This window comes from Coffea eugenioides, chromosome 8 (assembly GCF_003713205.1).
Source record: "Coffea eugenioides isolate CCC68of chromosome 8, Ceug_1.0, whole genome shotgun sequence".
Classification (NCBI taxonomy): domain Eukaryota; kingdom Viridiplantae; phylum Streptophyta; class Magnoliopsida; order Gentianales; family Rubiaceae; genus Coffea; species Coffea eugenioides.
In genome coordinates, this window is record NC_040042.1 from 44,767,249 (window position 1) to 44,789,729 (window position 22,481).

The 22,481-nt window shown below is 33.3% G+C and overlaps 2 protein-coding genes across 2 annotated transcripts; both read left to right on the top strand.

Annotated features, from left to right (window-relative positions):
- Positions 1–10,011: 10,011 nt before the first annotated feature.
- Positions 10,012–12,794, top strand: LOC113781315 (sugar carrier protein C-like). Its single transcript, XM_027327233.1, has 4 exons — positions 10,012–10,182; positions 10,599–10,924; positions 11,415–12,038; positions 12,155–12,794. Exons 1-4 carry the CDS (start codon positions 10,053–10,055, stop codon positions 12,650–12,652), a joined length of 1,578 nt encoding a protein of 525 aa, XP_027183034.1. The 5' UTR covers positions 10,012–10,052; the 3' UTR covers positions 12,653–12,794.
- Positions 12,795–20,290: 7,496 nt separating this feature from the next.
- Positions 20,291–21,872, top strand: LOC113780880 (protein DETOXIFICATION 49-like). The gene has a single exon (XM_027326660.1). The coding sequence runs from the start codon at positions 20,334–20,336 to the stop codon at positions 21,870–21,872; it is 1,539 nt and encodes a 512-aa protein (XP_027182461.1). The 5' UTR covers positions 20,291–20,333.
- Positions 21,873–22,481: the final 609 nt, after the last annotated feature.

The window sequence follows — 22,481 nt, forward strand, 5'->3', positions numbered from 1 at the left end:
TCTTGGGCTAATGGGGGCACGTTGGAAAGATGTGGATGGTCAGCCATAATTAGAATATATATATATATGTGTAGGTGTAGATGTAGTCTATTAGTGTGTGAGTGCGTGTATACTTGTGGGATGGGGGGGCATGGTGAAGGACTATTTGGGTTAGGGGTGGGATGATCAAGTTTGATATATAAGGGCAAAGACATGATCGGATATGTGACAAAAAAACTTCAAAAAGGTGAAATATTGAAAGCGTGGGGAAGTCGCGGTTGGATTGGTACATTTTGTTTAGGGTTCTGAGGTTTTTCTTCGGAGGTTTGAGGTAGCAATAGCTTTCCAATAAAAACGGCACACGCTCACAGGAACTGGGCACTAGCGGTACAAGCTAGCATTTAGCTGTACTCTATTGTATTTCCATACATTCATATGTCTTCTCAGTGCTTTTCAACTCCTTAATAACAAGTTGCAGTAGATTTTTTCTTTTGTTAGTGATCGACTCTGTGGGAATTGGAACTGTAGATGATGTGGGTTTTCTGTGTTATATATATATATATTCTGGTGTTTAGGGCAGTAAAAGTAATTATTGCATTGCTGCAATAATCCATATGAGCAATTAAAAGTTGACAATTGCAGCTAGCTAGCTAGCAACATCCACGAACAAAATACCCAGTCAGATTCAGAAACCTTAAAAGAAGTCAGCTCTCCACTCATCGACCTCCCAATTATCTTGCCTACTCTCTGGACCACAACAACTTCAACAGATTGAATTGTTCATCCATTCTTGATTTAATTTCCTATTGCTTTTTTTTAAAAAAAAAAACTTTTCCATCACTTGCGCAATCTGACTTAATTAGTTTAAACTTCTAGCTTAAGTTTATTCAATTCGTACATCCACTAATACAAAAAAAAAAAAAAAATTGAAAGTAAGCACTATTAGTTTCCAAATAATGATGATAAAAAACTAGGACTAAATAATATATTTCCTTTATTGTGTAGAAGGAAATTTCAAGCTGTTGTCTTCGATATAACCAACTAATAAATACTACAGTTTTCGATGTCTATATTTGCTTCATCCATATTGATTGTTAACTTACCTAAATTGGGAGCCTTTGATTAACAAAGGATTAGGTTACGATCCACTTACTTCCAAAAAAAAAAAAAAAAAGATTCTGGTCCAATAGATATTGCAATCACATGGCAGCCATAGATGTAATTAAAACACTAGTCTATTAACTCCAGTATTAAGATGAGTCTCAACAGTGAACGCCAAAAGGAATACGTATTAGAGACAATTACCTTCCCCCAATTCACTGTACACACACATGTATATTTATTTAGGAAATCGTGTCATCCATTTTCTTGCCTGATCAAACATAGTTTACAAGAAGAAAATACAGCCTCAAAGATTGAATACATACAGTACTATTTCTTGGTATTATGGGCAGAGAAACATATCCGATATATGCAGATGAATGGATGGCGTTCAAACACCAAGCCTTCCTTATATATTAAAGGTCACGACTTCACATTAGATCTTGTGGCTGCCAAAAGCTGTTTTTGAATAAAAAATTGGGTCCCTCTCTACTATTAAAAACCATGACAGAAACCCAAAAAGAAAAGGGGAAAAAAATAAGAGGAAAAGATCATTGCGGTGAGCTCGGACAAGAACTCAATTGTATTTTGCGTGATTTCATTTCATCATTGTACATGTTCAAAATTTTGATGTATAAATACATCATAATATTGTATTGAATAAGTGTTAAATATTTTATACACTTCCATCACTTTTATTTCAAATACAATAATGTAACATAATTCTCCGTCAAGTAGTATAAAAAATACAATAATCGAATTGAATCGTACCGAATTTCAATCGCATTGGTTTGTCTCTCGGGTCAGCTCCGTAAACATGTTACCTTAGCTAAAATCTTGATCTACTTTTCATGTTTCCTTTGTACGTTCTCCCAAGTTATCATAGATAGACGACGCGACATGGGAACGAGAGGAGGGCTTTGCATAATTTTGTGATTTGTTCTTTTGCTAAGATTCCAATGTTTTCTTGCCTTCAAGAATCGGGGGCTCATAAAATCATCAAGATTTCCCTAGACAGTGGCAGTCACCATGTCTGCACCAGTAGCCCCTCAACCCCACCAAACACAGGAAATAAAGAGATCAACAGACGTGGCCAAGTGAAACCTACTCCCCGGCTGCGGCCGAAATATTCATCTTTTCATTCACTACACCAAAATGGAATAGGCCATAGGGCTCGAGTGTCATATGAATTATGATGGGCTGGCTACTAGGAATAGAGATACAAGTATATATATATATATGTCTCTCTCTCTCTTCTTTTTTTTTTTTTTTTTGAGGAATGGGGAGAAACATCATATGAGTACTTGTTAGAGTTGGAGTTGGACCAACTTACCATGCTAATATACAGATATCTATTTAGAAAAGGTTTGATTTTATGCAGTTGGCGTATTGTATTTGTTTGTACACAACTGCTTTGTTTTGGCTTTTAATTTGGGATAATTTTAATGAGCTCCCCTGAGATTTCTGACAATTTCACTAAGATCCTTTGAGATTTGAAAAATTACACCTACCTCCCTTGATTTGATAGTTTTAGTAACAAGACTTTAAAATAATATTGACTTGGTAAAATTGTTAAATGAATATCCAAAAATACCCTTGTCTAATGATTTTTAATTTACTTTCCTATACAATTATAAGATTATCTAGTATAATTATAAGAAACGTCGCCAAATTTTTCATGTCCATACCTACTATTTGATAAACAACTATAATAATAATTTTATCACTATGATAGAATACTTTTGATGGTATTTTATTATGGATTTAAATTTATAAGATAGAAAAGAAAATATTAAAATAATTCATTTAGAGTTTATGAATTTTTCGAGTAGTGGGATTATCATTATTTAGTAGTGGTTTTGAGCCATTGTTTTTGACTTATTATTAATTTTAATACCAAAAAAAAAGAAAACAAAGATCAGCAAAAAACATTGGATTGCATATAAAGTTAATTCATCAAAAAAAATCACTACTTCGACATTTGGTTACAGTAGAAACTAGAAATAATAGTAGTAGTCCTACAGTTTTATTGGCCAAAAATTAAAAAAAGGAATAAGAAGAAAAAAGAATAAAAAAATAATTTTAATAGTCATTCTAAGTATAAACATATCAAATAAGTGAATTTCATTAACATATTTAAGGGTAGTATTATCATTTTAAATGATAGGGGAGGTATATGTAATTTTTAAAACCTAAGTGGAGCTAAATGAAATTGTTAAAAACCTCAAAGGGAGGTTTCTGAAATTATCCCTTTTAATTTTTCGAAGAAAGTGGCAATTAAATAGAATTGTCAGAAGACAGACAAGGAATTTAAGTGCAAGGCCAAAGCGTCCTTGATTGACAATAAGGCTTTAGTTCTATCGATGGTTCTTTTTCTCAATCTGTGTTTTTTCCTTTTGCGGAAAATTCTCTCAATATCTCACGCGGGTGTTCACGGGTTGGGCGTAACAAATGTGTGACCCGATTCGGTCCTAGCGGTTCGACCAAAAATCGAACTATAGCTGCCTTGAAACTATAGGGTAACTATTCCAATGGTCGAGTACCCGACACACTATAGTTCAGAAAACTTGCAGGTACACGATCGAACATCTAAGTTAAAAAATTAATAATAAATAATTAAAAACTAACTAAAAGTCTAAAAAACTTCATTATTAATACATCATTCATCAATAATGACCACTTAATCATCAATCCTCACATATTCAGAGTAAACAAGTTTTTAAAATAATATTTATTTACAACAAAAAATAAAAAAATATATAATTGACAAATTTAACAACTTAACAACCTTAGTGTTGAAATTTTTTTCAATACACTTTATTTTAATTTTTTAAATTAGGAGAGTATGGGATTTAAAAAGTGGAGAGAAAAAAATTTTTTCAGTACACTTTATTTTAATTTTGTGAAGGGAGTGAAGAGGGATTTGAACTTAGGACGTGTAAGTGCTGAGATTTCAAACTTAGCCACTAAACCAAAATTTTATCAACTAAAATAATAAAGTACATTATCTCAAATATAAAAAACTTGATGAAAGATGATTAGATTTTTTCCTATTAATTTTAGTTTTAATAAACAAATTTACAAATTCACCCTTATATGTGAAGGTAGTCTTCTTTTTTTTTTTTTTTTATGTGAACCATGACCCAACCTTCTAAATTAGTATCCCAACCATAACTTGTCCCTCTCTCGAAAGCGGACTGGATACCCAATATTTTCGAGTTGGGTCAAATTTTTCGGTTTTCCAATTCAGTTTGAATAGCCCTAATGGCTTATAGCTTCTTGTCAAGATTTAAAAAATATATATATATTAGCAGAGAAGGTGAGGAATTTAAGAAGTGGGGTTAGGAGATGGGGAGATTTGAATCCAAAACCTTTAAATCTTGGTGCTTCTTGTCAAAATTTTGATTCTTAAATAAAATTATTCAGGTTGCGATATACAAGAATCATTGTAGTTCAAACTTCTCCAATTATCTTCATTATATTAATTTGTGTACACTTGATTCACAAGTCGATCAATAGGGTCTAATAAATTTTCTGAATTTGTGTTGACAAGGAACTTACCTACCATCTTCAACTTGGTATTTCTCAGTTTTGTCTACGACACAGTCAAATTGACATACTCAAATTACTCTTGGTCGTTTGCGTTTCTAGCTTGCCATTTTAGAAATTTCAACTTGCTACTGAGATTATTTTCATTCTTTTCGGGTGTTTTCACATCTCTCCAATGTTTTCCTTGTCTTTCAATAACATTAACCTTTCTTAGTCATTTTTTTCAATGAAATATAAAATTACTTTTTAAGATAAGACTTCTGCCGCAGCAGAAAGAACATTAGGGGAGAAAAGCATTCCACCATACACTACATGTTTTTGCCGATAATGCTATTTTGGCCTTTAAATGGGCAGGCACATTACCACTTCCTTTAATGTGCATTACATGTTTGATCAAACTCACCGGTCATGGCCCTGATTTCGTGAATCAATCATTGATAAATCGGTTTATTTACCAATCTTAATCTTTTGAATTCCCATTTTCAGTTACACATTATGTAAAATTATAAACCAACTAATCACAAGTTTAACCAATGAACCAAACCTCAGTGGCCATCCAAAAGGGACTAAATCCCTCTTTGATCTGTAGGTGGGCGGTTCAAACCCCACCTACAGTGAAAAAATCCAAAGGAAGTGTCGTAATACTTCTTTAATCTAGTTAGATCTGTATATTTGTTAACTCCTTACAAAATCTCTTTAGTCTCCCCTATCTGTTAGATTAGATTATAAAAATATTATCGTTACTATAAAAAAGGATAGATTAGGTTATAAACACAGTTATTTTAAACTCCCCCTCCCTGTAGAATATGATAAATTAGGTTATAGATATAGTTTCTTTAGGCTCCCCCTAGAATATGATAGATTAGGTTATAGAAATGTTATATGATAGATTAAATTATAAAAATGTTATCGTTGCTGTAAAAAAAAATGGATAGATTAAGTTATACCCATCCTTGTAGAATAAGACAGATTAGGTTATAGAAATAAAATAGGATAGATTAGATTATAGATATAGTTTATAGACATAGTCTTTTTAGACACTAATCACAAGCCTAACATATCATGAGCGTCAAGGTAATTAGATCCACCTAGTCATAATGCAAATATTTCTGTTGTAATTATAGCCGTCCATACGCTTAACGCATTTGAGGAGAGAGACATCATCATGCACAATTTTTATAATCTGAATAATGTCAAGTAATAGCAATTTCTAAATAAATTCCATATCTGGAAGATTAATTTTACATAAGAAAAGAAATAAAATTCGACTGTTTTCATGTCTTAACATCTAAGTTAAACACATTTTGTATGGTGCGAGAGTATGGTAATGGTCTATTTTTTCTCTTCAGTGAAAGCATAGTCTACTTCCATTAAAATCTTTCTATATATTGAGCATGGGGAAACTTATGATCGTATATATATATATATATATATATATATATATATATATATATTTTTTTTCATTTACAAATTTCTCTTAATATAGCGATGCCCAATGATTTAATTTAGAAAATGGCTCAAACTTATTTGAAAAAATTAACTTTTATTTTGAATTTTTGTTAGAAATTTTGAATTGCGTTAGTAACCACAATAATTAATAGATAACCACCATAGCACTGCCCATCTGTGCACACTTATTTTCATGAACTTCTCTCTAACAAATAAAATGTCAAACAATGTAACCAATTTTATAAATAATTATAGTTTTTGTATTATGTACACACACGTAGAAAATCATTATTGTGATCATTAAGCGTAAGAAAAAAGAAATAATAATGTAGATTTCTGTTGTTGGGGTATCAATGGCGGGCCAAAAATATATTGGTCCATTCGTCCGTAAAAGGTCAATATTCATCGGTCTATCACATCACTAACTAGACTATATTCCTACTAGTTGATATTTTTCTGCAACTCATCACATGTTGAGACATCACGGGTTGTTTTTCTTTGTTACGTATAAAGCGTTGACTGCGGTGCATAAGCTTGAAGTTTGACCTCATCAGCAGATATGAAAACCATGAGAATATTAACAGATAGATTTTCAGTTGGTTCAAATCACTTTCTGTAACTCCAAATATCCTATCCTTTTAATTATAGGGATAATTTCAGAAACCTCCCTTGAGATTTTCGATAATTTCACTTGGCTTCCTTGAGGTTTACATAATTATAGAGACCTCCCTTATTGTGATAAAAAGATAATAATGTCATTTATTAACTGTTAACTCATTGAAAAACTCTATCAAATATTAAAACTCTCTCACCTATTATTAACCAATAATTCAAATCGCAATCTTTTCTATTTAACTATCTATTATCTTCCTTATATATCTATTTTTCTTTTAAACTTATTTATTTATTATTATCTACCAAATGTGTAGTCTCGCTACTAATAAAATCGCCATACAAATTAAACCACCAATACTTTATATCTTGGTATCTATTCCCAATCATCGATTTTCCATTATTAGTAAATAGTTTCCTTGCGTCCATTTTTGTTTTCAATTTTTGATAGGTATTAGCAAATTAAAATTGTCAAATGAAAAATTGAGTGTTAATTTTATTATCAAATTAGATGGAGATGAAGATAGTGATAGTGATAAAAAAATAAAAAATAAAAAAAAGAAATAGAATAGGAACTAAATATAGGTTATACTGTTTTGGTTATCATGAGAAAAAAGTGTGCTTGGTATATATTTATAACTGCATTGTGTTCTATTTTTTATTTACAATTATTAATATTATTCCTATAGAGAGAATTTGATTGATTGTGTTCTCTGTGCCAATGGAATATATTGGATAGTGATATTAGTAGTGATGGTTTGGATTATTTTGTACTCCCTTTGTCCCATTTTGATAGTTCTAGTTTGTTTTCATACAGTTTAAGAAAAAAGTAGTTAACTTTATTGGAAAAATAAATTTAGATTGTTATTTTTCTAAAATACCCTTACATTAAATAGAGTACAACTTTATATTAATTAATTATGAAAAACTTGAATTGATGGTTTATGGGAACTTGAATTGATGGTCAAGAAAGAATCAATCCCCATTTTATATTATTTTACATTAAATCTAAATGTATTAAATGGGGTAGGTTAACAATCTATATTAAATAAGGTAGTTCATATTAATAACAACCTACATTGAATAAGAATATTTTAGATAAATTAAAAAATAACTATATTTTTTCAATTGAAAAGTGGACTGCAATTTGGGACTACAATTGGAAAGGAAAACAAGACTATCAAAGTGGGATGGATGGAGCATTAAAAAGGTGACAGCCATGGAATTGAAATTTAGGGATATTGATGAATATTGTAGTATATTAAGTAAAATATGATATTGTTATAAAATTGTAAATAAGTTTTTGGGTATATGATGTAGCATTTATAACTGATACAATGGTTTGCATCAGAAATTTTTAGGTAAAAGAGAAATATTAGAACAAAGATAAGTGTTTATTTAGTGGTTGGATGTTGATAAGTACGGAATAGTGGTAGAAAATAAATATAAATGAAATAGAGATTGTAAACCATTTTTTTTCCTTTACATTTTTGTTGTGAATTATAATTCAAGGGCATTGTAGGAATTTTGGAAAAAAGTATAGCCTTTTGGGTCGAGAATGTTACTTAATACTGAAAATAGGGGGTAAGTATAATTTTTAGAAATTGAGGGGAGTTTTCTGCAATTGTTAAAAACCTCAGGGGAGGTATGTGAAATTAACCCTTAATTCTAATGTTCCTGAACTGCCAAAATAATATCTGGTATTCGAACTACAAACTTGAAGATCAGAAAGGGATAACTCTAAGGATAATGACAAATTATCTGCAAAAATCTTGGAAGAGTGGAAGTAGGAGATACACTTTCGTATATAACTAACTACCACCATTCTTGAAGTTTGACCTCATCAGTAGATAAGAAAACCATGAGAATATTAATAGACAGATTTTTCAGTTGATTCAAATCACTTTCTGTAACTCCAAATATCCTTTTAATTCTAGGGATAATTTCAGAAACCTCCCCTGAGGTTTTCGACAATTCACTCGGCTCCCTTGAGATTTACATAATTACAGAGACTTCCCTTGTTGTGATAAAAAGACAACAATGCCCTTTATTAATTGTCAACTCATTGAAAAATTCTATCAAATATTAAAACTCTCTCATCTATTATTAACCAATAATTCAAACCACAGTTTTTTCTATTTAACTATCTATTCTCTTTTTTATATATCTATTTTTTAAACTTATTTATTTATTATTATCAACCAAATGTGTATTCTCGCTACTAATAAAATCACCATACACATTAAACCACTAATACTTATATATCTTGGTATCTATTCCCAATCCTCGATTTTCCATTATTAATAAATAGTTTCCTTGCGCCCATTTTTGTTTTCAATTTTTGATAGGAATTAGCAAATTGAAATTGTTAAATGACAAATTGAGTGTTAATTTTATTATCAAATTAGATGGAGATGAAGATAGTGACAGTGATAAAAAATAAAAATTAAAGATAAGAAATGGAATAGGAACTAAATGTAGGTTATACTGTTTTGGTTATCATGAAAAAAAGTGTTCTTGATATATATTTATAACTGCATTGTGTTTCTATTTTTTATTTACAATTATTGATATTATTCCTATAGAGAGAATTTGATTGATTTTGAACTCTGTGCCAATCGAATATATTGGATATTGATATTAGTAGTGATGGTTTGGATTATTTTGTATTAAAAAGGTGGCAGCCATGGAATTGAAATTTAGAGATATTGATGAATATTGTAGTATATTAAGTAAAATCTGATATTGTTATGAAATTGTAGATAATTTTTTGGATATATGATGTAACATTTATAGTTGATACAATGGTCTGCATCAAATATTTTTAGGTAAAAGAGGAATATTAGAACAAAGATAAGTGTTTATTTAGTGGTTAGATGTTGATAAGTAGGTAATCGTGGCAGAAAATAAATATAAATGAAATAGAGACTGTAAACCTTTTTGTTCCTTTACATTTTTGTTATGAATTATAACTCAAGGGCATTATAGAAATTTTGGAAAAAAGTATAGCCTTTTAGGTCTAGAATGTTACTTAATAGTGAAAATAGGGGAGATAAGTGTAATTTTTAGAAATTGAGAGGAGTTTTCTGCAATTATTAAAAACCTCAGGGGAGGTATGTGAAATTAACCCTTAATTCTAACGTTCCATGATAATATCTGGTATTCGAACTACAAACTTGAAGATCAGATAAGGATAACTCTAAGGATAATGACAAATTATCTGCGCAAATCTTGGAAGACTGAAAGTAGGAGATACTATATAACTAACTACTACCATTCTATTGCTCTGCTCCACATTTTCCATCTAAAACACCTCCTAAACCCTATTGCTCTCCTCGGGACTGTAGAGAAAGTAATCAAAAATGGCAGGTGGAGGAATTGCCCCATCCAAGGGGAAGGCTTATCCTGGAAATATGACATGTAAAGTCTTCGTGACTTGCATTGTTGCTGCAATGGGAGGCTTAATCTTCGGTTATGATATCGGCATTTCAGGTGTTGGATACTATTCTTGATCTTACATGCCTAAATTTTGTTACAACATACTACGTTTTTCCTTTTCGTGCCCATAATTTGGTAATGACACATATAGGATGCAGTCTTGATCTTACATGCCTAAATCTGTTACTAAATACTATGCTTTTCCTTTCCTTTACGTGGCCAAAATTTGGTAATGATACATATAGGATGCGGTTGTAAACACATGTATTTCGGCCATGATGAATTAAACCTTGTCAGAAATCGATTGGTGATTATGAGCTAGCATATGAACATAATTAATGACTAATTAATGGTACACTAAATTAATGGTACCATAAGCTGTGTATTATTTCTCATGATGTCTGCCTTCATTGCGTTAATCTATACCATCAAGATTTTGGTCATGAATATGGGATGGTTGGATTTGGTAGGTGGGGTTATATCGATGCCTCTTTTTTTAAAGAAATTCTTCCCGGACGTCTGGAGGAAGGAGCAAGGCATGAGTCCCTCAACAAATCAGTACTGTACATACAACAGCGAAACGTTGACATTGTTTACATCTTCGCTGTATTTTGCTGCTCTCTTAGCATCTTTTGTAGCTTCCAGTGTTACTCGTGCATGTGGACGAAGAGTCTCCATGGTGATTGGCGGAACGCTTTTCCTAGCTGGTTCTGCTGTCAATGGATTTGCACAAAATGTCTTGATGCTCATTATTGGCAGGCTCCTTCTTGGTTTTGGTATTGGATTTGCTAATCAGGTATCGTGTTCTTATAATCTCTTCTAATCGTGCGGACGTACTAATTCATTTCAATGTGATACGACTGTTGAAGTAACACAGCTGAAAAGGCAGACAATTACGGAGTACTAAAGTGGAAATGCGTATACAATTAACTTAAACTCTTACCTTAATTCTTACAAGTTTTGATACTACCAGATCATAAACCAAACATGCACCTTTTCACGAAATTGGATCAGATTAGAAATTCAGCGTTCTACCAAATAGTGCAACTAGATAAATTGTACAGAAACAAGTAACAAGAAATCTTTGCGTGTATCCTCATCATTTTAGTTGCTAAATGCACTACCTTTTCCTTTTCCTTTCATAACAAAAGATAGAATGGCTCTCTAGCACCCTAGCTAGCTAGTTGCAGTTGTAAATTTGTAATGCTGGTGTTGTCCTGAAGGAAGGAAATGAACATTTCATAGGATTTTTTGGAATAAAATTATTTTTTTCTCTTTTTCCACAGTCTGTGCCCGTGTACCTCTCTGAGATGGCTCCATACAGATATCGTGGAGCTCTGAACATGGTGTTTCAATTGTCAATCACAATAGGTATCCTTGGGGCCAATCTATTGAACTATTTTATGGCAAATTTGAAGTATGGATGGCGTATAAGCTTGGGGTGTGCAGCTGTACCAGGCATTATTTTCATCGTCGGATCCTTACTCCTTCCTGATACTCCCAACTCATTGATCGAGCGTGGCAAGCGCGAAGAAGCCAAAATAATGCTTCAGAAAATCCGTGGAATTCGGGATGTAGATGAGGAGTTCGATGACTTGGTTATTGCCAGTGAAGAATCCAAGAAAGTACAGCATCCGTGGGCAAATATTATGAAGGAAAAGAACAGACCCCAGTTAACATTTGCGATGCTTATCCCATTTTTTCAGCAATTCACTGGCATTAATGTGATTATGTTCTATGCACCAGTTCTGTTTAAGACTATTGGCTTTGGGAGTACTGCTTCGCTCATGTCTGCCGTTATAACTGGTTTAGTAAATTGTTTATCAACCTTGGTTTCAATAGCCATTGTCGATAGATTTGGAAGGAGAGGACTCTTCCTTGAGGGTGGATCACAAATGCTCATAATGCAGGTACCCAAAAAAAAAAGATGACGTTTCTTTAATGTACTGTCAGCGTAAAAGTTTTTTTTTTTTTTTTTGGTGAGAAAAACTTAATTTGACTTTTTTTTCCTGGTTATATATTTCAGCTGGCGATTGCTGCTGCAATTGGTGCTAAATTTGGGGTTAGTGGAAACCCGGGCAGTTTGCCAAAGGGTTACGCTTTAGCGGTGGTAGCAATGATTTGTGTTTATGTAGCTGGCTTTGCATGGTCTTGGGGGCCTCTTGGTTGGTTGGTGCCTAGTGAGATTTTCCCTCTCGAAGTACGGTCTGCAGGGCAAAGTATCAACGTATCAGTAAATATGATCTTCACGTTTGTGGTTGCTCAGATTTTCCCTGTGATGCTGTGCAAACTCAAGTTCGGATTGTTCCTGTTCTTCTCATTCTTTGTGGTGATAATGACCATTTTCATCTATAAGTTTTTCCCAGAAACCAAAGGAGTTCCCATTGAAGAGATGGCAATTGTTTGGAGTCGGCATCCATACTGGAGGAAGTTCGTCCCTGCACCTGACAATATTGATGATGATAGAAAGCCTGGCTCTGGACGAATTGGAATTGAGATTGTTAAGAAGGAACAAGATTGCTGAAGAAGGCGAGAGTTCAATATTGCTTTGGGTAATTGTTTGATTGTGGTACATTATTCATTATTGGGTTTCTCCTTTGGTTTTGTTTCCAATAATTTGATAGACTTTAGAATCTTGTTTTGTTCTAGCTTTTCAGATTTTCTGTGATTTTTTTGATAGATGAAATGAAATTTTTGTTAGGTTGGTCTTTGCTTTGGGTTATTTCTTTTTTGGTAATATCTAGCATGGGACTACTTTTTTTCCCTTGTAACACTTTTGACGCTTGAAGCCCTAAAACAAAGCTCGAGGATTAGCAGCCATGGGAGCAGCTATTTCTATATCTTTTATTGTGTTATGTCCCCAAAACCAAGCATAGCTGGTAGAGACTAATTCAACCAGATGAGTGTGAGATCCTTGCAACTTTTAAGCCTTTCCCTTTCTCTTTTTCCGTTGAAAGGTTTAAAGTCTCTAAAATCTAAAAAAAAAAAAAAAAAAAAAAAAATCTCTGTTGAAGAGTTTAATGTCTCTTCTTTTGTAGTTATTTCTGTTTTTGTAATTTATCTTTGTCTGTCCACTAATCATTATCATTATCATTATCATTATCATTACTATATAAAAAGTATGAATCTTGATATTTGGAAGTGCAAGTGTAAGCACTTTTTTTATCTTAGTTTTTGTTATCTCTAAATTACCCTCAAGTTTTTTAATTAGAATTATTGCATTTTAATGTGGCACTAATTAAAAGAAATAAAACACTTCAATTGATTTAATTATAATTAAAAATTGCTCATTAAAAACTGTTTACCTACCCTTGGACTCCATTTCCAATTATTATACGTATCAAAATTTCTTAATTGAAGTATGAAAAATTGTAAAAAAAAAATCAATTTCAAAAAATAGATATTCTCTAGAAAATGGAGAAACATATAAGGAGAAGAGAACCCTTATTGATCTGTATGTCTTTATACAAATATCACGAGTAAATTTTATAATTATGCTATTTTTTACCAATATGAAGAATTTTCATGTTACACCCAATGGAATTTCAATATACAAAAAATGATAACACCTTTATAACTGATATAGCAGTATTAAATTGAAAAAAAAGAAATCAGGAATAGCACTATACAAACCATTATTATTATTTAGGAATAGTACCATACAAACCCTTATTATTATTATTATTATTAATAGCAACCAATCAAAACAAGAAAATGAAAAAAATTGAAAACTATTTATAAAATGACGTAAAGTAAATAGCAAATGACTTAAAAAACTAGAATAAAATTCAAAAAATACCAAAGATAACATCCAAATTATTGATATCCTGGGGAAGACAAACATTATTGTTATTGACATAATATAGTAATGCTTCATTTGTATTGGTTTGAGTAAACCAAATCCATCCATCAAATAAGAGGCATCTCCAATAATAAAATAAGAATTATAATAAAAGTAATTTAAAATGAAGAATGATAACATGAAAATGATATCCAAATTATTTTTTGTGATGTCCAAAATACCCTTATTTTTCTAATGATTACATATATTTATTGTATTGTAGTATTAGTGAATAATGGAAGCAGTTATGAAATGAAAAGCTTTAAAATTAAGTAAATTTCATATATGGTAACAATTGTAATTAGACAGATTTAGTGCATTCCAATAATTGATAATAATGATACCAGTTATAGATTAAAAGTTGGCAATTAAAAAATAAAACACTGCAATATACAAAAAATTAATATTAAAATTGTTCATTAGCAACAATTCTCATTCCAATTCCATGATCATCAAGAAAACTAAATACTAAAACCAAAATATTGTGCTCGTATGAAAAAGTAGACTTGTTGCTTTTGTTTTGCATTGGATTGTGGTAAAAACATGAATAAAAGAAAAGAAAAATAGAAAACTTCTACTACCTCTATCTATAAAATTTCAATTATCAGAATATACAAGCCAAAAAAACTTTATATAGTGGATCATTTATACCTCTATTATTGACAGAAATAGAATTAACATAATACAAAGAATTCAAATTACATTTATGTTTATTTTTCTAACTTAATTATATTCTTCGTTTATAAAAATTGTGATGATTATGGTTTATATGCAGTAGAATCATGAATATACAATAATTTTGATAAAATATGATATTATCAATATTTGATATGTTAGAGTTCAAGTTATAAATCAAAAAGTGTTTGGTTCATGATTCCAAATTCAATCCTAAAGAACATGTCAACTATATTAGAATGTTTTCTGTCTTTTTTCATTTAATAAAATTTTTAAAAATAACTAGTTTTAAAAAATAAATAACATAAAAATACTATATTGTGATATTGATGATCAAATTTTCATAAAAAATTTTAGTAGTTAAAGTATAATATATTTTAAGATATTATAATCACGTGCAAAAAGCACGCCAGCCATTACTAGTTTTTATTGAAAAAGAAAGAAAGATCTGACATTAGTAAACTAGCAGCCATGCCGACATCACCGCGGTAGTTGGCGGTGTTCCCATGGCGGTTACAGTAGCAGAGTCGAAGAGGAGGTGCGGACAATATGGCCAATCATTGTATCCTCTTTGATTTCTAACCCAGAAAAAAAAAAAACAAATTGCATAGATTAGAGGAGAAAGATCCGAAGAAAAGGATTGATAAGTTGGGTATATGGGGCTGCTGGTTTCGTACCGTTCCACTTATATATATATATATATATATATATATATATAAAGAGAAAGGATTTCATGTAACATTTAGTATTTTGAATAAATTTTAAGTTTTTAACACTTAAAAAATTACTTAAATGATGGATTTGAAATCCAAATCATCCATTAATTATCCCTTTATTAGAGGATTTGGAATGAGGATTTGAAATTTAAATCCAACCGAATCCAATCTAAACACAGCCTAATTCTGCTAACCTCTCTTCGACAAGGACATAAGTGGGTTCTACTACACGTGTATTCAAGAAACTTGGGCGCTATCAGTACACACCCTTGGACTACTGGATAATTGAATTTTAATTTCAAAATCACAGCCCGATGTTTGATTGTCAGACGTTCTTGGGCGGTTTCAGTACATCCTTGTGGGCCGGAATGATGGCTTTCTTTTTGCGGAGGGGATTGGGTGGAAAATCAACTTCGCTTGATTGAATAAAAAATTGTCTTAAACGAATTGTTCGCAGCCTAGCCAGCATTTAGACTAGAAGAAGAAACTTATCCGTGGCGAAAAAAGGGGATTAATTTCCTGTTCAAAGAATAAGTAGAACTGGCTAATCATTATTGAATTAGAGCCGGCCAGAAGTTTCTTTTTTCTATCATCTAAGAGGTTGTTTTTGGCTTAATCTACCTAATAGAAAGAATCTTTACTAAAATGAAGCTTACACTTATATGGGAAAATTCAAACATTTTTAGGGGCTCAAATGCCGTTTCATCAGAAAATCATTTTTGCTTAGGTTAAGGTATCTTGCATAGAATTTACCCGCTTTCGCCGGTGCCCATCTCACCAGATATTACTGATGAGGGTATTAGATACAAGAAAACAAAATCAAAATGAAGCTTTGCGTTTGTATGTCTATATATATATATATATATGCTAGTGGCATGACGAACTACATGCAGTTGGAGTTTCTTGCAAGCAAAGTTTCGAGTTGACATTTAATTCCACGCATTTAATATAATTGAAGTCGAAAAACTAAAATTTGAATACTTTTTCTGTTCAAAAATTTCAACCAAAGTAATCCTAAATTGCGTTATAGAAATTCGAATCTTGTAAAGCGTATATATCGTATTATGACAAAATTTGAAGCTTCTTGATTCTGAAATATTGGAAGATATGAGGTGGTGACGCCCTGTCCGGTTAGTACACTCTTTCTAGGTTTCAACCTCCCATAGTGTTCTTCATCATGGAAAAATACTGAATACTATACCCAATTGGTCATTTCCAACTGATCTGTCGATTGTTAGAAGAGCAATCTTGGACCAAATCCTGAGATTTTCCTCGGTTTTGTGCCAATGGGCATGTAAATACTAGGCTTATCCACCCTAAAAGACAGATCCCTCGTTCCGCCTGCTTCAAGCCAAAATTCCAAAGATGCTCACGGAGCAAAAGGTTGAAATTACAGGTCTAAGAAAATAATGCCGGCAGTTACTTTTAAAGACCATTTGACAAAATCACCAAAACTAACAAAGAAAAATAAGAATTTTTTTTTTTTTTTTTTTTAAGAAAAAGGGATTTTGTTGACGAATTCAGTGGTTCTGTACGAGACTTTCAGTTGATTAAGCAGGCGATATAGCAAGAGATTTGTCGTGGCCACGTGAGATCTATATGCCTCAAGAGGCAACGTACAAAATTAGAACCAAAGAACAGAGCTAAATATGCAAAGACAAACAATAACAACGACAATATATGGTACTAGCTACTACCAACCCTTGTCGTTGTATTATAATCCAAGTATAAGGAAAATTGTAGTACGTAAAACGTTAATAGGCAGCAGCAAATTGTTACTAGCAGCGCCGCCTACGGCCAACTGTTGTGTGTGGACGCATGAGGAAAGGCAGGCAGCTTTGTTTGTATGTGAATTTTCTTGCCAGTACAAATCAAGGCGTGGATATATTCTCATGTCTGCAAAATTAATTCATGTGATGCTTTGAGGTTAAGAGTTTGTATTTATTTTTTTTTTATTTAATCTTGATCATCAACCATGATACGTGTGGCTGTTTAGTATTTTACAACATGCACGATCTGCACCGACGGCTGCATGGGGTTTAGATAGGAAGCGCAGGGGGCGGCCCAAAAAAAAAAAAACCAAATTTAGAAATTTTTTTTAAAAATTTTTCTTGAAAAAAAATTAAAACAATCAGTTATATTAGTTGGTATAGAAATTAGATTTTATTGTTCTAAGATTTTAAAAATCTTGTCCCCAAGAACCAACTTAACCAGTAAGAATATTAGCGAGGCAACCTTGAGTTCCCTCACTCTCAAGCCTTCTATTTTTTCATTTGTTTTTCTTTCTCTTACAAGGTTTAGAGTCTCCCTTTGATCAATTAAAAAAATATTTAAGAAAAAAAGATTTTTAAAATCTTTTCTATATCTCCTTAAAGAAATTAGATTTTCTACTCATATCCTTGTTAATATTAGGCTTTTGTCCCCAACATCACCTTAAAGAAATTAGGTCCCCTACATCTTTACAAAAATGTGTAAAAGATGCCCTTTGTAACTCTTAGCTCGTTTCACCAGTAATCTGATCCTTCTACCAATCTACTATTTGTTTTTTTTTTTTTTGGATAAAATAAAAAGAAAAAAGAAAGAAAGAAAGAAAGAAAAAGCCAGCCGCAGTATTCGATCGTGATGAGTGGTGGTTTTGTCTTTTTGGTTGTGCGTCGGGGAGGTCCATGGCAAGACAGGTGCAGACACCAGGAGGATCAATGCGAAGAAAAACGCCATTTTGCATGCCCCATTGCCTGAGTCAGCCATTTCCGCCGGTTCCATTGCCATTGGTTATCTTCAAAGTGAAGTTTATTATTTATGCTTTGAACTTTCGTTCGCTTTCGTGGCTGCATTGCTGGCAAGAATTATAGTGACTTGGCCGACAACTCTCAGTTGTAGACAAATTTTAGCTTAGCTAATGCTGAGGTATAGCATTAAAGTACATTAGTGTAAAAAAATTATTACTAATTCATATTATTAAATATGAATACATGATACATAATCTCTATTTAACTTTAATCATATATATATATATATATATATATATATATATGACCTGCATTAATATCTGCTAGCACAAAAAGATTATTACTATTACTAGCATCAACTTTTGTCAAATGGTACAGCGAGTGCTACATCAAACTGAAAAACTTATAAAACTTGTGGAATTGCATCCTTCAAAAAGCTCATTTAAGCATTTTTTTTTTGCTAATGCTTAATCGTGTAATCCCTTAATTAATTTGGTATTGGGGGCATGAATCGTGACACCACTAATTTGACTGATAGCGAACTTTAATGCATGATGCATGTACAGTAAATAGGATGTCGGCCTCATTCGGAGTTGAAACTAGTGCTGTTTTCAAATTTTCAACCATCGTGCCAGCCAGTCAAAGGCGAACATTTCTTGGCTTATCCTCTGTGACTTGGTGACTTCCTGGAACTCAAAATCGCTGACAACTATTACTACACGTAGATAGATAAACAGCTCCCTCCCTTCTTCAGTTTCTTTAAACCTTTTTCTGTTTTTGTGACTCCAGGTTAAGGAACAGCTGTAACTTTTGGGAGTGGATAAGAGAATTTCATCTCAATCCATTAAACGTACTTAATTGTTTGACTATTATTCCTGTAGAGTTTGAGGCTTTTACTTTTTACATGGGTCTATTCGAGCAACCGCCCAAGAACATTTTCAATGTGCCTTCTCCCCTGAAACGCCCATCTCAATGCTTAGCCGAAATGAAACTCCAAGCAAAAGTAGCAAACACATAAAATAAAAGACTTCAAGATGGAGACATGTCTCCCATACAAATTCATCATCAAATCGCCTGCTCCAATATCTAACACAACCGATATACATATCTAGAGGTGTTAATATGGATAAATGGTTCATAATTGATTTTGACTTAATGAATGATAGATGAAATTTATCCAATTTATTTAGATCCATTTATAATAACTATCAATTATTCATTTATAATCCATTTAAATATTTTGGTAATTTTTTTTTTTGGTCAGATCCCTCGGCATGCAGTAGCCACTTGGAGCCCTGACTAATCCGGAGTTGAGCTAGGTTGCACCCCATGAGAGGCGCAAGCTCTTCCAGCACCTGTCTCTCTATTCATAAGATTTTGAACTCGAGACCTTGCTTAAGGGGAACCAAGCGCCTTGCCAGTCATACTAGGTACAGCACTTGGCCTAACAGCAAGGGTGATCCCTCTCATTTCTCAACATCAGATGAAACTTTCATCATGAAAGCATTTCCTTAAATGCATGCCGCAATAGCATAAGATAGAAACATAATTTTTAAGTAAATGGATATATATGGTTTTTGTGGATAATTCATATAAATCCATTTAATTTAATGATTTTACTTTAGTCAATCATTTAAAACCAATACTATAAATGGATAATCCAAATCCATTTAATTATGGATTATATGGATGGATAAATGGAACTCAATCCAAATTGCCGCCTCTATACATATCCATAAACAAATTCTTCTTCTATATATCTTTTTTTCATCTCAACTGGAGTCATATATATCTCATCTTAGAAGCTGGTGATCCAATTTCCCTGTTTGCCGTGCTAGTAATAGTGATTGAAAATGTTTGGTCAAAGAACGGAAGCATGCTTCCGAAAAGACTAAAATACAATGGCCAGGTAACAAACATCCATTCATTTTGTGCGTGCAACAGCAGTCAACCAAATTTCAAAATCTCTATCAAAGCAAAGGCCGACCATAAAAGGTCTGTATGGAAACACCAACAATTTTTGTGTTTGTACCCCAACAACCCATTAAACCCTTCGGCCTATAAAAACCCCCTCAAATTCCAAGCCATCCAAACTGCCTGCAAACAACTAACACCCGCATCTGTCTTGGCGGTGTCCCTCTTAAGCCTAGAACCATGTGCCCACCACCTTCCCCTACGTGCAAATTTAACACAAACATCCCAAACCATACCAATTTCAGTGCAAAATTATTGCAAGAATCAGATATGTTGACTCCTTTGGTCTACGAAAACCCAACACTTAAACCCCAAGACACCCTAAGCGCCAAGAAAACTCATCTGTCCTTGGCAATTACAGAAGCCAAATGCATGGCAAACATTGCTATTCCAATGATACTAACTGGCCTGCTTCTTTATTCACGTTCCATGATTTCCATGCTCTTCCTTGGCCGCCTTGGCGAGCTTTCTCTGGCAGGTGGTGCGCTGGCTATAGGCTTCGCGAATATCACCGGTTATTCCATTCTCTCCGGCCTTGCCATGGGGATGGAACCTATCTGTGGCCAAGCCTTTGGCGCACAAAGATATAAGCTTCTTGGCCTGACTTTACAAAGAACTGTGCTGATGCTTCTCTGGACATCTATCCCAATTGCCTTGATATGGTGTAACATGAAGAGAATTTTGTTAGTTTGCGGCCAGGATCATGCAATTGCAACCGAAGCTCAATCCTACATTTTTTATTCCCTCCCTGATCTCATTGCTTTGTCGTTTCTCCACCCCTTGCGTATTTATCTTAGATCACAATCCATAACAGTGCCTTTGACTTTTTGTGCGGCACTATCAATTCTTCTTCACATCCCAATCAATTATTTTCTTGTAGTAGTGCTCAATCTTGGTATCAAAGGTGTTGCCATTAGCGGGGTGTGGACCAATTTCAATCTAGTAATATCCTTGATCATATATGTCACATTTTCGGGCGTTGCCAAAAAGACTTGGGGTGGCATATCCTCTCAATGCCTAAAGGGATGGAGAAGTCTCATGAATTTAGCCATACCTAGTTGCATTTCAGTATGCCTGGAATGGTGGTGGTACGAGATCATGATTTTGCTCAGTGGATTCTTATTAAATCCCCAAGCCACCGTTGCATCGATGGGAATTTTGATCCAGACAACTTCTTTGATCTACATATTCCCATCTTCATTAAGCTTTAGCGTATCAACAAGGGTAGGAAATGAGTTAGGCGCTAGTCGCCCCGAAAAGGCTAAGCTTGCAGCCATAATTGGCTTATCTTCGAGTTTCATGTTGGGATTGTCGGCCCTGTCTTTTGCTATTATGGTAAGGAACGTTTGGGCTAGCATGTTCACTCAAGATGCAAGCATTATTGCCCTGACGTCCATGGTTTTGCCCATAATTGGACTTTGTGAGCTAGGCAATTGCCCTCAGACAACAGGTTGTGGGGTTCTGAGAGGCACGGCTAGGCCGAAAATGGGGGCTAACATCAACTTGGGATGCTTTTATCTTGTGGGAATGCCTGTTGCAATTTGGCTGAGCTTTTTCTTGGGGTATGATTTCAGAGGACTATGGGTGGGACTGTTGGCAGCTCAGGGCTCTTGTGCAGTGACCATGTTGGTTGTTTTGGTTCGTACAGACTGGGATTTACAGGCCCAGAGAGCCAAAGAGTTGACTGCAACAATTGCCAGTTTTAATCCTATTGACAGGAACGAAGACGAAGATAAGTTGAGCAGTGAAAAGACTGATCATTCTTTGGATTCCTCGGACTGTAGACTGATTGATTCTTCACCTGTTTGATTAATCATTTCATTTGTTTATTCTTCTCACTTCTCAAAATACATGTACAGAGATTTAGGACGAGATTTGGGTAGAAGCAGCACCAATTATGTGCTATTCGCGTCTTGTTTCCTTGTAGCCTGTTTTGCTTCTTCTTTTGTATGGTTTCGAAACTGAAGTTTTGTCATTGTTTCAATTCGAATTAAGTATATACCCACAACAGAGGAATGCAATTTTCTCATTCATGCCACTGTCCAAATCTTTCATTCATAATACTCTCATTCTTTTTCATTTTTTGAGGTAAAACAATTAAGGGTGTTGTGGTGTTTAGCACTCACGTGCTTCAACTACAATTATCTGCATCGGCGGTTAGACATTTTTCTCTCTGTTACTAATAATACTAAGAGCTTGTTGTCATTTGCTACAGATTTTGCAAAGTTTGATTATGAAAATTGATTATCATAATCAAGTAATGCTCCGGACTACCTCAAAAGGTTAATTTTATGAGTAAAATCAAGATTAGTTGTATATTGAAAAAAAAAAAAAAAAAAAAGAGCCTCGAATATTCGAGCAAAAGGCGATGTTGATAGCCAGATAAAACTGAAACCGGCGCTAGGCGGCTTGGATAAG